Below are 12,494 nucleotides of genomic sequence, written 5' to 3'. Positions count from 1 at the left end.
AGAAGCTCACCGTGCTCGGTAACACGAGCTTCTTGAAGGAGAGGAACGGAAAAAGTAAGAAAACGTTTTATTGCATTATGCCATAAGTTGTGTCCCTTAGGATTACGAAGTTTTCCTTGAAGTGGTGCCAGAGTGGTGTCTCATCTCATTAATATGCTTGAGGAAACAGTAAAATATTCAGAAACAGTGAAATATAACAGTGTTGTGAAACAACAAGGAGTTTTATTAAGGTATTTTATTATGTGTCTCTGTAAGGAATAGACCAACAACCATTTAAAAGCTTACAAAGATGGTTAACCTTCAACACTATAAATGTGTTAATGTGACAAAGGAAGTTCACAATTTTGCATCTTTATTGACTTTTACAGAGTGAAGGGAGAAAGTTCTCAGCTGTGACATGCCAATGACAATCTTTAACAGGAGACGTTTATAATTGCTTTTAATCCTTTATTTTGGTTTACCAAGCAAGTCGATAACCCTGACTTGCAGAGTTAGGAGTGAAAAATACATTAGCACCATCATATTAGTCTTTTATACTTCCCTAATTTTAGTGGTCTTGACCAGCAATGACAGGAAAGTAGAGAAGCACCTTTGATAACAGAATACAATCCAACAATAAAGCTGTGGTGACTACTGCCACTAAGGTATTAAACTCTTGAAGTAGACTGTACTTTTTCACAGCTGATCAGTACAGTAATGGGCAATTTTGTATGAAACGATTCCGCTGAATTGACCGATGGATTCAATGTAGTTTGACTGATTTTATCGATTTTCAGTTTGACTTAGCCCTGTTTCTGGCCATGTTGAGGTAGTTGAAACAGGGAAGCCTTTCTAGCTTTATGGACTGTATCTTAGAAGGAAGGGTAATCGTTGTTACTGGGAGCGATCAGTGCTTTGGAAATTGGCTAACTAATAGAACACAGTGTTGTTTTTTTTTAAGTGTTGAAGTTTAATTATAGCACCACGGAGACGTGTTCTGAAGATGGAATTTGGTTTTAAAAAAAGCAAGAAGCATTTTTACTGTACTTTGTGTAATAGCAAAAAAAAGTTAACCCTTGATATCAAACTGATTTCCCCCCAGAAATTTTGTAAATAAATAACTGGGCTACAGACGGTTGTCTGTACTAGCTGACAGGGTTAAAACAAAGGAGCACAGTTGGAGTGTGAATCTGTTTGCCAGGGTTTCAGAAAGAGCATGATCTTGATTTATAAGAAGCAGACCGGGCCAACGTCCACACCGAATTCCTGATCGGGACCACCGATATCGATGGGTGCAATATCAACCACAGGTAACCTCATTGTTTTGCGTGTTCTGTATTCAAACACAGTTTTACCCCATTCACCAGTGTGTTTCTGTGAAAGTAAAACAACCAAAAAGTTAGAGAAATCAGGGTTAGGCTAGATGAAAATTATCCTACAGTGCAATGTATGTCATACTTTTTCCATATGAATGTATTACTCAAAGCACCAATGAAAGGACACAGCCAAAGCGAGGGGGAGTGAGGAAGACAGATAGGGGCGGTGATGAGCGGCAGGGGGTCCTTGCTGGGCATATAATAGTGGGCACGGGGAAAGGGAAAGGAAGGGAAGGGGGGGAAAAGAAGAGAAGGGGGGGAAGGGTTTTCACTTACAGTACAGCCGTCTTCCAGTACAGCATACATGTACTTGCTGTTTCCTTCAGCCTTTATCTCTGTTTCCACCGAGCTCATCAGTTTCAAGGCTTTTTTAACATTTCCACTGACTTGATCCATGTAGGCAATGCTGTTCTTGCAGTGGTAGGTGATGTTTTGGGATGCACGGCTCGAGAGGATGCGAAGGAATGCCAGCTGTACTTCAGAAACATCTTCAGGTAGGTCAGGGTCTCCATAGCTAAACTGCAAAGTAGAACATGAACAGCAGCTTTTATTTAGTTGTCTCTAGAGGTTCTTTATGTTGTTACTATTTCACTCCTTGCAAGTTTAGCTCAACTTCGAGTATTTCTCAGTACTTTTTGACTATACTGCATGCAGGACCTTTTTTTGGCTATTATCTGTGGCAATTTCTTACCTGGAAACCACCCTTCATAGACTCTCCAAACCATACGTGTTTCTTTGCATTGCTTTCCGTGGTCCACCAGTTCTTCCTCGGCACTGTGGCAGGGTTAGCATTGAGGCATGTCTCACCTGTTTCCATATTGCAGTAGACTTTAATAGCATCCATTTTACAGCCTTGGTTGGGATCTATCCAGTACTCTCCTGCAGGTGAAAAAAGTTCAGGGGCTTAGCATGTGTAGTTGGAGAAGCTTTTTACCTTTTGGTGACAGGGTTATTTCCATTCCAAGAAACCTGTGCCAAATTATAAAGCTTATTCAATTCTGATAGTGTAGAAGCAACAAAATTCGGATGATATAAAAATGTACTGAGTTGGTGAGAATAGTGAAGTCTGATGCTTGAATTAAGTCAGTACAGAGCTTACCTTTCCTACATTTTGGGAGTAAGATTTTAACAAACTTTCTTTTATAAGACAACAAAGGAGTGGATTGATGTCACTGTGATTCTCCATGAATGAACAAGGAACTACAAGTTTTTAGTTATTACTTCATTTATCATTTTTTAAAAAACCATGAACTTTACACTGCACATCTCTGTCTTTACTTACTTAAAGACCATAACAATTAGGAAAAGAAGAACACAACATCATCTGCTTCCATTACTGCCAATAAAAACCTGACATACCACTCTTGAGCTCAGGATGGCAGAATTTGAGATCTCTGCAGTTACGAGCTGGATTCTTTCGTGATCCATCAGGACTGAGGATATTTTCAATCTGGTTATTAATTGTTTTCATTGAAGACATGATTTCACCCAGGTTGATCTCATTTTCTTTTGGCTCATCTCCGAATTCGTAGCCATAGCCCACCGGACCTTTTTCACCAGCACCAAGGGCACCTATGCCACCACCACAGCATGGACCAGGAGGACCAGAAGGACCAGGCAGACCAGGTTGGCCTGGTGGACCCTGAAAGGAAACAAACAAAAAGGGAACGAAAATGAAATGGTGAAGAAAGGAAACAAGCATAATAAAGCCAAAAACAATCCTAAGTGAAGGAAAATAAGGAACAGCAGGAAATAAAAAATGAAGCACAACAACAGGTAATAGAAAATAAAAAAAAAAAAACACACATGTGAAACAAATGAAGAACCACAGCCCTGTTTTAGAGATTTGGAAGACACGGGGCGAGATCCCTACTCTCCGTATACCACGGGAAAAGTCTTGTAATTATCTGGAACTAATTCAATACCCAGTACATCACAAATTACACCCAACTACAAATGATTTGAACTTCAACTTCAGCGTTAATAACTAGATCATTTCCTACCAGCATTTTCCAATGCAGATACTTAAATACAAGAGAGTATTTTGTTTAATGAATAGCCCCTGAAGTATCATTTCAGCATGCACAATTTACTTACCGCAGGGCCGCTTTCACCTCTGTTACCCCGCGGGCCAGGAGGGCCAATTGGACCTGGATAGCCACTTGTACCATCCTTTCCAGGGGGCCCAGCTGGTCCTGGGGGACCCTACAACCAAGATGAATACAGTCATTATAGTCAAAATAGATTGTCGGATAATTTCTATTTCCTAACTATTTGAGACGCTTCTAACATTGCTGCACAGTTTATTAGATGCCTCCTTTTTCTTTAACAGTTGCTGGTTCAGATGGCCTCTCCAAAAACACAAGCCAACGTATTCAATATTCCCTCCCATTATCTTAACAGAAAAGCCTTTCTTACCCTTGCTCCTGAAGCTCCTGGACTTCCTATTGCACCTTGCGGACCTAGGGGGCCCTACAAAGAAAAAGTCTTTGGAGTAACGTTTTACACCAAGGTAAATGTTTATTAACATTTTTAAGACATCTTCATAATTAACTGAAATTCAAGCTTAAAAAAGGACTACGTCAGGTACGAGAAAGAACGGATGCTCTTCTTACACCAGTTAAAAATTGTAAGAACTTTTATGATGTGATTAAATTAAGTTATACCATCTAAAATGCAAGGAAGCCAACTGATATCAACAAGTATTGAGTGACGTATACCTAAGAATATATACATCAAGGCTTAAAACACCGATTAAATCAGATGTAATCACATTTCCAACAAAGCTACTTAGAATCTGACAACCGTTCATGTCCAAGTGTTTTTTGTTTTTTTTTTCTTAATACATTGCTCTTCTATTTATGCGTGAATCACAAAGAGCTAAACTGGTCATTTTAAAACAACGATTCATGGTTTATACGAGAATTTATCAGACTTCTTTTTGTTTCTAAGTGAGTCAAAAAGGTCAATAGGGTATATCCTGTTAATTACTTAAATATAGGTGGTATTTATAAGTATAACTTCGATTTTTGTCATTGATGGGGCAGAGTAACTAGACAAGTTTTCTTTTCTCAATTCTCATTTCTGTTGTGAGTGCTATTAGTAGCACTGTTTTAATTCAACACAAAATAACCTGCTCTTTACATTTTTTCCTAAATACCTAAGGCATGCCTGTCAATTACCTTTCAATTTCAGCCCATTGTACCATTATAATTATATGGTATAATGGTATTATAATTTACCATTGGTATATATGGTATAATGGTATTATATATTACCATTATAATGGTAATGCATGTTTACAATTCATTCCTTTGCCATTTCATGCCAATTACGTTCCATCATTTATTATTGAGCGATATGCGTGACAGAAGAGATTGCTGGACTTCGAATAGATTCTATTTTATGGATTTTATGCTTGTTTAACACAGGTATCCTACTGTATAGAATTACATGTTGAAATTTGTGTCTTTGCTGTTTAATCAGGAATAGCCTATATATGTGAATGCAAAAAGTTTTTTTTCTAGTCAGATAGACACTGTGCTCCTAGCAGCTTCTTCTAGTTCTTTATTAATACTTATTTCAGGTTAATTCGCTAATGGTAAATTACTGAATGCATCTGAAAAAAGTCAAATTACTACTTTGCTATTTTTATTTTTGTTTTCAAATCAGCTAGCTGGGGCCCAACCATATGAACTGACATTGCTGTCCACTCCTAATCCAATGCAATATACTCACAGGAGGACCAGGGAGACCAGGCGTACCAGGAAATCCTCTATGACCCTTGATGCCGGCGCTGCCTCGTTCACCAGTTTCACCTTTATCACCACGAGGACCTTGAGGACCCTTTGAGATTAGATTTGTGACAAAAGGAGTATGTCAAGAAATAAGAGAATGGCAAAAAAAAAAGCTGAGGAAACACTAACTGTATTATTTCAGTAATACTTAAAATATGACTTACAGCAGGTCCACGAGCTCCAGCAGGACCAGCAGAGCCAGGAGGTCCAGGTGGACCCTGTGACACAATAAGAACAAGATAGCATGGAGCAGCTGCACTAGGCTAGAGTGCTTTATTTTCTGATATGCAGTAGAGTCAGACTCAAGGAAGCGCTGCACACAGACTAAGCTGAATTTTAGCCAGTCTTTTTATCTACCAAAGTCGTTCTGATGCTTGTATGCACCGATACCATACCTTGAGCGTAAGACCCCTTATCCATTTTTCAAAGTGTTCAGTGTTAGTGTCAGCACTTCACAAAAGTATCTCGAATACATACACAATTACTCCTCCTAGTTTAAATAAATAACAATACTTGTGCTGCACAACAATCGTGTGGGATGGGAATTAACCGTGCTATGACGCTTTTTAGCCTCCTAAGTATGTGGGTTTAGAACTTAATGTTGTCAGCATATAGTTATCAGCAATATTAACTGGCACGTTTTTCCACTTAATATTCTTATACAAGTGGTCCTCGATGCCAAAAGACTTCCGGAAAACAAATTAGAACAATAGCATCACCGTCCCAAACTTCTGCTCTTACAACTGCATCAAACAGATCGTGCAGGTGAAGGACACTTAAACATGCATTTATTTTGTTTTTACCTGAAATCCTCTTTCACCAGCTTTTCCAGGGGCACCATTGTTACCTGCAGGTCCCGGGTGACCAGGAGGTCCTGGAACTCCAGGAGGGCCGCTTTCACCACGGTCACCCTGCAGACAGTCACAGTGAGGAAGAAATTTAGTGTTTTATATAATTATTCTCTGGTGTGTTAAAAGATTCAAGTTATGCGGCACAGAACTAGTTAAATGCATCATCAGTATGGCAATTCACAAACACTGGTGATTCCTTACTTTACCACCTGGAGATCCATCCCGTCCAGGAGAACCATCTGAGCCAGGGTTACCCTATAGGAGAATAATGAAAATTAAAGTGGTGGTTTATTTAAAAAAAAAAACTAACAAAAAAGCCAAAACGATCTGATTATAGATAGGCAGCATTTTCTCCAGTTATATGAAAACCTGTTCAGCAGCCTCGGAGAGCATTTTCAACAGTGAAGTGTTCCGGAAGGTTGAAGGGTCCATTAAAGATTTTTCTAACATTTTATTTTTTAGCGTACAGGCACTGAGTTCTCTCACTTGCATTCCAGCAAGACAGAGACATGATCCCCAGGTAGAAAAGAACACAATGGACATTGTAGGTTACGCCTCCTTCAGGAAACTGTCATCTGCGCAGGACCGTGCAGCAGGCGCTTGAGGGAACCTTTGCTAACCTTCAAGCTATGTCTACTTCCTGATTTTTCTGCATGTAACTCAAAACCCATCAGAAATGTCTAATGCATCCACTCACATCTCTGCCCGGCTCTCCAGGTAAGCCTCTCTGACCCATGGGACCTTGCGGACCAGGAGCACCACGTTCTCCTGGGACACCGTTGACACCTGGTTTACCATCTTCACCCTGATGAAAAAAGGAATGAGTTTTATCTGCAGATAAAATGTTTATTTAATGACATTGTATTGTATATCTTCAACAAAGTAGGCAGTAATGAAGGATGTCAGATTAAGTGTAGCATCACTCCAACTTGGGCAATTGGGAATACTTGGAATACAAGAAGGAAGAACGCTCCCAGACTTCCTTTTCACCAATAGTAATACTCTAATACTCGTAGAAGACATTTGAAACTGAGGAGCAAACTTTACTGTTTTATCAACTGGAACGTACTAAGGACATTGTATGGGGACTATTGAATCACAGCCCTAACCTCTGATTGATCACCTGATGCAAGCATCGAGTTGACCACAGAAGCACAGGTGAAGGCAATTCACCTGTTTGGCTGGAAGGGGTGCAGCCTGGTTCCACATCTAGACCACATTTAAGGGCTGAGTGTCACTGGGGAATGATCTCTTTCTGGAGATCTCTCCTCTTGGAGTTTTTCCTGTGAGCCCAGGACATGAGTAAGCTTTACATTTGTTTCCAGTTATCCCTTTCTGAAGACTAGCTTAACTTCTCTGCATACTTGTTGATTACACAGAGGTTTAATCACCTCTTAAGTGCCCAAAAACAATAGCCAAAGCATTTAACAAATAATGACTGGCTATCCTAGCTTCCAGTGATTTAACACAAAACAAGCTTCCCATCTCCTTTTCTCGAGACAGGTTAAACTGTTTTCCTGTTTGAGTGGTTATGTTTGAGCAAGAAAGATTGATAATGAAGCAGAAGTAACTGGTGGTAGCTGAAACTATGATTTAAATTCTCTAGAGCTTTTATATTTCATTTCTCTTCAAGGGGTGAGGGTGGTTATGTACTTAATATAATTATAATTACTCTGATCCAAGAGTCTTAGAGACAACCTTAGAGACATCCAGTAACCACTGGCTGTCTCTAAGTCTGATCTTAGGGATGCAAGTGCAAATAACTGGACTAAAATCTCCCAGGCCATTATCTTGGTACATGAACACTTACCTTGCCACCTGCCATGCCAGCTGGGCCAGGGAGGCCACGTGGACCCGGTAAACCTGTACTGCCACGGCTGCCAATGATGCCTTGGGGTCCGGGGTCACCTGGTGTCCCCTGTTTAAAGAAAGGTTAGGCCAGTCAACACCAAGCGTCTCACTTCTGATCGTCAACACATTCAGCCCCTACCTACCATTGAACTTTCCTGGCTGGACATGTACTTACCCTCTCTCCCCGTGCACCTGGAGGCCCTTTTTCACCTGGAGCACCAGGCTCACCACGTAGTCCAGGAGGTCCTGAACCGCCAGGAGGTCCAGCATTACCAGGGGGTCCGGGAGGCCCATCCTTGCCTGCAGGCCCTGCATTACCAGGGGGACCTGGACTACCCTACAAATTTTAAAAATAAGACCATGAGCTGTATTATCTGAAAGAGTATGATGTACTTATTGGTAATTATCTTCCCTCGTCAAAGCCAATCCAATTGGTTTAACTTCCTAAAGGTAGATTGAGAGCACATCCCTGGTACACCGAGCTCAGAACTTAAAAGGAGTATTTGTCGCCTTGACTACTGCTGCTTTCAGCCCACGTTTTTTTCCTCCCTGTTCTCGCGATGCATGGTTTCTGTAATACAACACCTGCACATTTGGGATGTCTAGTGGCTGTAGCACATCCAAGATAGGATACGCATTCCTCACCCAAACCTCTGCCACCAAAATTTGAAGCAACTAATTTCAATAAACACTCGTGCCTGATAACTTCAAATAGAAAATATGTTTTGATGTCTTACCTCAGTTATAATATAACAATAGATAGTATTTTTTATTTAATATAATGGAAAACTGCATTTTATTCTTTGTATTTTCTTAAACTTCAAAGAGTATCTAAAAATCAGACTGGATTTTTTCTATTACAGACAAATGGGTGCATGTTGAACACTCAAGGACATTATGAAACAGTGTATGAAGTGTAAATAGACAATGCACAAGCATGACTTTTTTTTTGAAAGCTAAGATACTGCAGACTGGTAGATTAATCTCCCCATGGGCCCAGATCATACAAAGAGCTTTGGTACAATAATCTTTCCATATTACTCTGTTTCATTCAAATTTAGTTTAAATGTTGTTCCATTTCATAAACAACTAAAAAAAAATTCTCAAGTATGTATAAAATGTGGTTTTTAAAAAGAAAAAAAATCAAGTCAAAATCCTGAAGTATGCTTTTTTTTTTTTTAATACCATGACAAAGCAAAAAAAGTCAACAAAAACCTCAAGACTTCCAGTGATTTCAATGGGCTTTGGAAAGCAAATTGTAGTAGAAAAACATGTACCAATTCCAAGTGATAGAATTACTATTGCACGTAAAATAAAAGGAGAAAATTTATTTTGCAGAATTTTTTCCTGCAAGTCAGAAAGTCAAAAGAAAATTTTCGATATAACACTGCTTACTATTCATGTCAAGGTACATTTTGTTTAATAGAATGCAACAATAAGTCTATAAAGGTATCTGCAAGGTAAGAATAAAAGTTAAGAGGGACAAAACAACTTACATTGTTACCAGGGGGACCAGGTAGGCCACGAGCGCCAGGAAAACCAGCAGCACCCTACAAGAAACCAACACTTTCATCAGTTTCTAAAGATTAGAAAAAAAGTGAACCAATTCATTTCTGTACAAAAGCTGCCTTTGAATTCTTTCAATTCAGATTTTAGGGAAAACAAATAAAAGGTCCTGCAACTAAATATCAAGTTTTTTGTTTTTTTACATACTTATTTTTTAAATTCTAATCTCCCATCCCTCCCCCCCCCCACCTCCCCACTGCTTTTCACCAGGGAGATGTCCTTTATGTTCCCTAAGACCAATCATCCCTGAGAAAGTTGGTAGAGACTGCAAATAAATCTAATATCTGTTGGTATTTCATAGTTTTGGGTTTTGTCCCAACGATTGTTTTGGCACACACCTCTTTCTTATTAATATCATTGAACCCAAGATTTCCAAACACCTTGGATTTAATTACACCTTGTGATTAATCTACATCACGTTTGTTGTAATAGTGAGAAATGGCACTGTTTGTACCAAAGAGCTACTTACAGGGCCTCCAGGAGATCCACGTTCTCCCTTTACTCCTTGGGGACCAGGTGGACCCTATGTGGACAGAAACAGGTATTTTGAAATAATTTGAAAAATAGATTAACATTGTACATTCCATTGTTAAGCAGCAAGCAGCTCAAATGCTTGTGCTTAGGCCCAGCCACCCTGAGGCTGAGGGAAGGCTGAAGAAGCCTCTTCATTTGGAGCTGTAAGAGCAGCACAGACTTACTGGTGCACCAGGACCACCCTGTGGACCTGCAGCTCCAGGGGGCCCAGCCTCTCCCCTCAGACCAGGTGGGCCTCGCTCTCCTTTCCCACCAGGTTCACCATTCTGGCCCTGTAAGAAAGTTTTAACTACATTAAAGAATAATACAAACACAGAAAATAACACTGATGAAAAAACCTTATCCTCTTCTGAAGGGAAAAGTTTTATTGGTCAACTAGCATGAAAACGAACAGATAAAAGAAAAAGAAATATATGTTGTCTTACGTTTGGCTGAGTACAGAATAAGCAGCAAGGAAATCAGTGTGTCTGTAGTCAAAGTAAGCATTCAAGTAGTCTCAGCAAGTCTGAGATTCAAGTCAATTTCATAAAAATGAGAAATCAAAAACCATATCCTATCGCTTTAAAAGACTTGTACTTACTGGAGCTCCAGGGAAGCCAGCAGGCCCAGGAAGACCTTGTTCTCCTCGCTCTCCCTGTAGAAAACATTAAGAAGTCAGCAATGGGATTTGCTAGAAAAATATACTTCTTGTTATAAGTTAGAGAGTACTGTTGACTAGAACTGGAGTTCTTTTGTTTTAGCAGTCTCGGGACAGGAGTAAATGCGAACAATCAGAGCTAACAGCTGATCTTGAGCTCTAAGAGAACTGCTCAGGAATTAACTGAAAATTAAGTGTGAAACAATGGTTACAGTCATACCTATATAAACCCTGATCACAATTCATGGTAGTCCCTAGCTGTAATTGATGTTATTGTGATAAAATAGCTGTTTTATCAAAGATATAAGAAAATCAATTTTAGTAAGTTGATTTAACTATGACAGGATGGAAACAAAACTAAGACGTTCCTCTGCTTTATCTACTGACAGTTGGTTCAGACTCTTCCCTGATCTGTTACTGCAGCCTCCAATCCCTTTACGCTGCTAAAACACTGGATTTCTCTCAAGTCCTTAGCAGATGTAAATCCCAAGAGTCCAACAGGAGCTGAAAGTGCTCAGTTTGTCATAGTCTCAAGCTGCTTTTTGCTCTTGATAGAGACAGCAACACTGCTGTACAACTGAGCCATGGTAAAATTACACTGCAAGAGGAGTGCTGTTGCTTACCGGACCACCACGGGAACCCACAGGACCTGGGGCACCAGCTGGACCAGTCTCTCCCTGTACGGAATGAGAACGGTTACCAGGACTTACTCGTCTGCCCAGCAGCTGGGCATCAATGATGATGCTTACAGCATGGCAAGTGTCATGAAGGACGCTTTACCTTATCTCCAGGTGGACCAGCAGGACCAGGAGGACCAATGGGACCCACGTTACCCTAAGATAATAACATATATGTAAGAAAAAGTTATTATATTGTGTATCAAAAATATGGAAAGTGTTATCTTCGTGATCAATACCATTTATATTTCAGTGTAAACACGTGGCTAACAACATACAAATGAAAGCAGCTCTGTAATGCCAGTGTGCTGTTGCACAAAACATTTTGGACTGACATAATGAGATCACACATTTTTGAGAAGTATAACTTCTCATTCCCCTCCCCCTCCCATGTAAACCTAAAAGTAAATCATCTCAAGTCAGTAGGTCTCTTGAGTGGTAAAATGAAAGTCATTGATAGCCTTAAATTTTATATACATTATGGGCCCATATTTCTTCACAATTTCTCCAGTGCCTGTCACCCAACTCCTTCATTATTTTTTCCATGATGATTTGATGCATACCTTATTTTTTAATCCATTTTTCTACTTCCTTCAATTCATACAATCAGCATTAATGTATCTGCTACCTCTCTTTACTTTTATGTACATACTGCTCATGAATACTTGGATATATGTATGTAACCCCAATTTGATATGCTGTGGATAGATATATAAATAAATGTATATTCAACTGTGCAAGCATTCTGCATGACAGCCCTTGCTATCACAACGTCTTACACTTTGTTACAGCTGGAATATTCTTTCTCAGTTGACTCAATTCAGCAAGTTCACATTTTTTATTGCTTTTACAATCAGTATTCTTCCTCCAAAGCATGGTCTCCGTTAAGTATTGTCCTGTACTTGTTTAAATTCTTCCATTTCTGCTGAAATGGGCATGATCACAAAGAACAGCACTAAGACTAATTTAGTTTACAAAACCAGATTTGCACAGCCAGAATGTACTACAACAGGATTACAACTGTCACTCTCACATAGTATTTACTCAAGAAACTCTCCTCGCATTTAATGTGTAGACAATATCAAGTTAACTCAGACACTGAAGCTGAAACACTCACTCGCTCTCCTCTTGCACCAGGAAGGCCATCAGCACCTTTACCACCAGGTTCTCCCTATAAAGAAATCATAAGTGTAAGAAAAAAGCAAAAGTAAAAAAAAAAGAGGAAA

At 39.6% G+C, this 12,494-nt stretch overlaps 1 protein-coding gene across 1 annotated transcript in view; it reads right to left on the bottom strand.

Moving 5' to 3' along the window:
- Positions 1-202: 202 nt before the first annotated feature.
- Positions 203-12,494, bottom strand: part of COL3A1 (collagen type III alpha 1 chain) — a 51,546-nt gene continuing 39,254 nt past the window's right edge. The window contains exons 32-51 of the mRNA XM_042822137.1: positions 12,386-12,439; positions 11,372-11,425; positions 11,215-11,268; positions 10,535-10,588; positions 10,119-10,226; positions 9,890-9,943; positions 9,351-9,404; positions 8,030-8,191; positions 7,814-7,921; positions 6,701-6,808; positions 6,205-6,258; positions 5,956-6,063; positions 5,317-5,370; positions 5,094-5,201; positions 3,774-3,827; positions 3,453-3,560; positions 2,715-2,997; positions 2,047-2,234; positions 1,632-1,874; positions 203-1,353 (exon numbers count right to left, since the gene is read on the bottom strand). Coding sequence (XP_042678071.1) covers positions 1,207-1,353; positions 1,632-1,874; positions 2,047-2,234; positions 2,715-2,997; positions 3,453-3,560; positions 3,774-3,827; positions 5,094-5,201; positions 5,317-5,370; positions 5,956-6,063; positions 6,205-6,258; positions 6,701-6,808; positions 7,814-7,921; positions 8,030-8,191; positions 9,351-9,404; positions 9,890-9,943; positions 10,119-10,226; positions 10,535-10,588; positions 11,215-11,268; positions 11,372-11,425; positions 12,386-12,439 — 2,157 coding nt within the window. The 3' untranslated portion in view covers positions 203-1,206. The remainder of the gene's footprint in view (positions 1,354-1,631; positions 1,875-2,046; positions 2,235-2,714; positions 2,998-3,452; positions 3,561-3,773; positions 3,828-5,093; positions 5,202-5,316; positions 5,371-5,955; positions 6,064-6,204; positions 6,259-6,700; positions 6,809-7,813; positions 7,922-8,029; positions 8,192-9,350; positions 9,405-9,889; positions 9,944-10,118; positions 10,227-10,534; positions 10,589-11,214; positions 11,269-11,371; positions 11,426-12,385; positions 12,440-12,494) is intronic.

The sequence above is a fragment of the Centrocercus urophasianus genome, unplaced genomic scaffold (assembly GCF_019232065.1).
Source record: "Centrocercus urophasianus isolate 14NV4802_14NV808 unplaced genomic scaffold, USGS_Curo_1.0 seq_20, whole genome shotgun sequence".
Lineage (NCBI taxonomy): Eukaryota > Metazoa > Chordata > Aves > Galliformes > Phasianidae > Centrocercus > Centrocercus urophasianus.
The sequence above is the reverse complement of the archived record's forward strand: the minus strand, read 5'-3'. Positions and strand labels throughout refer to the sequence as shown.